Below are 3,652 nucleotides of genomic sequence, written 5' to 3' on the forward strand. Positions count from 1 at the left end.
TGTCCAAAAATAAACCATTTGGCCAGGTGTGTGATGTAACTGTGTTGCTGTGTTAAGAGTTTAGAAAAAGTATTTTAAGTATTGGTTAATGCTTGTTAGCAACAGCAAAAAACTGTAATAAGAGCACTGGTAACAAACACAACGATAACACAAAGCAGGATTCTGTTTCAGCAAGTAACACTCTCAGGTCGATAATACAGTTCAGGGTCAGAGCCAGTAAACTTATACAGCCGAGGGATCCACAAATGAGAGGTCAGAGAGGGGAGTCCGATAGTCAATATACAGAAAACACAAGCAGAATCAGAGGGGTTAGGCAGTACTCAGTGTCACAAGGTAACCTGTGGTCAGAGCTGGAATAACAGGTACAGAAAAAACACTGGAAAGTCTGAACAGGAGTTAGAACAATCTGGCAGCTTCTTGGTGTGGGGAAGCTGCCTATAAAAGGGGTAAAAACAGGTGCAAATAATTACCACTGATTAGGGTAAAGAGTCTGTATCTGAGATGAGACTGTAACAGGAAGCAGTGTCAAAATAAAAGCACACGACCGGAAGCAGAGGGGAGAGAATCATGACAGACAGTGGAGCTCAGCCGCTCTACACACGGAGCACAGCAGGCAGAGGCTGTGAAGCACAGCATGACATGGGCTGAAGTGAAACATTAATCAGAGTTACCATTCCTTATGCTCGTTACTGTACGTGCAATAAAACCTCAACGAGCAAGAAAAAAAATACACCTGTTAAATAAGCATAAACTTGCAGAAAAGTAATCAATTTAGTTTTGCCTGCAACCTGTCCTCCAGTGCTGGTCCTTATGTGGTAACCATAGTAAGCATTTACCATGCGGCATTCTTACAACCCTGTTGGGCTGTTATGTCAATATGTTCAAACTACCCTGGGCTTCGGCCCTGCTGTGGAAATGTACATCACAATGCATTTGAACATCTTTAGCCCTAGGGACAGTTCTTGGGCTTTAGTTTCTCCAAATAAAAAGTACCAAGGACTTTATGGTGGAAACACAGCTATTGGCCCCCTCTCTATGATGGCGGATTTTGCACTTCACCTTCCAGTGTGTTTGAGTTATAAACACTTTTAATATTGTTGTGGGCAGGCAAATTAACTTAAAAGCTAGAACTGACTAATCATAAAACAGTCTGTCTATCCATACATATTCAGCTCACACTGGGCAGGGTAAACACTGAACACCGTCACGCTGACACATACACCCATTAACCCACACATTCACAAGTACAGCTAAGTGTATGGCTTTGGGTAAAATAGACTACCTGGAAGAAAACCATGCAGGTATGGAAAGACAAAGGTATGAGGTGATACAAGGTAAAGCATATATCATTCTTAGTCTGTTATAGGTCTCTTGAGGTTCGTTTAGTGAGTCTGGGCCCTAAGCCTTCTGGGTTTGTTTGTTTGTTGACTGTAAGGCTGCCTTCAGTCCTTTTAAACCTAGTTTTTAACCACACTTGCTACTGAGCTGTTTCTGCTGAGAAGTATAACATGATCAAACAAGGCATTCCATTAAACCCACTAAGCATAACTGATGTTCAAAAACTTACTATACATAACAAAAAAGCAGAACATTGGAAACTTTGACAATTCACGAGGAAAAGAACAAAAAAACACCAAGTCAGCATTAATTTAGCTTCCTTGTTGCGAATATTGCGCAATACCTTCTTCAGTGAAGTTGAAATTGCTAAGAATCTCTAACAGAATATCGACTTTCCCTGAAATCTGTGTGAATCATGTCCGCCTGCATCAACGGCAATCTGTATCACATCTGCTTCTCCTTCTTTACATACAGCAATAAAATCATATTAACTGTAGATTCATCTATGTAAAATTAATTCAGGAACACTAATGCAGATGGTTAACATGTGAATTAACTTAATCACACAGTGGAGGTGTAAATAAAGGCTTGAAAGATAAAGGACTACTATCACAACCACAAATTTGAAGTCTTTTGCTCTGGTTCCTAAAAAGTCATGACGACATGACGCGACAGGATGTGTCCATACTATGAAGACTGACTTTCGACAGTCATTCACACAACTCCTAAATCTTTAGCAAGAAATGCTTGGATTAAGTCCTCTGGTCTAAGACATTTGGCAAGAATACTAACGATGAGGATAACTTGTACAGCTTTTGTGCTTCTCATCCAGACATTACAATGTTTGGCTTCAGATGGTACAGTATTACAACTTTTAATTTTAAGCTTTTTGTGAGATTGAGCAGATGTGCACTCTACTCAGTATCAGCGACTGTGTCAATGTGTAGTGCATGTGTTTGAGGGATTTTATGAGTTTTTCTGCAATCACACGGACAAAATTGTGTTTATACTAATTCTTTATCTACAGATTCACCATTTCAACTAACAAACAAGGCTAGTGGCTTTTGTTTGATCAAAACGAATAATCACTGCGATGAAGTACGCTGGACAACTGGTGACAGACTTCTGGTTCAACAGAAGAATAAGTGCCTGGGAGCCCAAGGGAAAAGTGTGGGGAGTGAAATAAGCCTTTATGATTGTGACGAAAACAATGAACTTCAAAAGTGGGAATGCAAGAATGAAACAGTGCTCGCTCTCCAAGGACAAGAGCTTTACATTGAGCTCACTGGAGATAACACAGCAGTTCTCTCCAAAACCTTAGGACCGAATAACCACCTCACAATTTCAGGGACATCCAGTGGTGCTTGCACAAGAACATACCGAGGTACAGTCTGGGCTTACATATCAAATTACATGTACACATTAGCTTTATCCAACAGAAGGGCAAATTCCACTACTACTCATTCATATTTACTTAATATATGTAATATAGGATTTTACAAATCTTCATTTGAGTTTTGAAAACAATATCATGATCATGTTTTGAAGAAATTAGGTAAGTCACAGCAGACACACATGTTCTGAAATGCATCTTTGTTTTGTTCTTATCCCCTTTTAGAACTTTATGTCATTGGTGGAAATGGTGCTGGAAAACCCTGCATGTTTCCGTTCCTGTACAAAGACCAGTGGTACTCAAACTGCACCACAGATGACTCTTCAGAAAAGCATCTCTGGTGTGCAGTCGAAACAAAATATCAAAATGAACGCTGGGGCTACTGCCCAACTGCTTGTAAGTGCTGCAACAAAACATTATTTGATTTAGGACCTAAGGCTATAAGTAATTCAACCCCTATATTTAATGAAGACAGAAATTCATAATTTTAGGTTACAAGGAGGAAGTATCATACCTTGTCACAAACATTAATATATCCATATTTTGTATGTTTATTTAACAGCCAGGGCAGGCTGGAATTTACACCCAATAACAGGAGTGTATTACCAGCTCAACACACAGTCAGCTCTGACTTGGCCCCAGGCTGAATTAAGCTGCAAACAGCAGGGTGCCTCCTTGCTCAGCATCACTGATCCTCATGAGCAGGCTTATGTCACAGGTAAGGTGATTCTGTAGTGAATGGACAGAAAAAGGGTGGATGTATTTGAGCACATACAACAATTACACTAACCCTTTAAATAAAAAACATTCTTAAAGGTATGACACATTAAAACTTTTAAATGTGTGAATGGATGGTGCTATTAAAAATAAGTCACTGATAAAGGAAAATATTATGTTTTTCATTTTTCTTTTCCCTGTTTC

General features: G+C 39.4%; 2 protein-coding genes across 3 annotated transcripts in view; one reads left to right on the top strand and one right to left on the bottom strand.

Annotated features, from left to right (window-relative positions):
• LOC109955315 (MAM and LDL-receptor class A domain-containing protein 1) overlaps positions 1–3,652 on the bottom strand; it is an 81,874-nt gene that overhangs the window by 59,560 nt on the left and 18,662 nt on the right. The window lies entirely within an intron of this gene.
• The window catches only part of LOC109955414 (macrophage mannose receptor 1-like), a 19,675-nt gene continuing 18,074 nt past the window's right edge, over positions 2,052–3,652 (top strand). Inside the window, exons 1-4 of the mRNA XM_020591552.1 lie at positions 2,052–2,195; positions 2,366–2,722; positions 2,957–3,127; positions 3,294–3,454. Of these exons, the coding sequence (XP_020447208.1) occupies positions 2,132–2,195; positions 2,366–2,722; positions 2,957–3,127; positions 3,294–3,454 (753 nt within the window). The 5' untranslated portion in view covers positions 2,052–2,131. The remainder of the gene's footprint in view (positions 2,196–2,365; positions 2,723–2,956; positions 3,128–3,293; positions 3,455–3,652) is intronic.

This window comes from Monopterus albus, unplaced genomic scaffold, assembly GCF_001952655.1.
Source record: "Monopterus albus unplaced genomic scaffold, M_albus_1.0 scaffold14.1, whole genome shotgun sequence".
Taxonomy (NCBI): domain Eukaryota; kingdom Metazoa; phylum Chordata; class Actinopteri; order Synbranchiformes; family Synbranchidae; genus Monopterus; species Monopterus albus.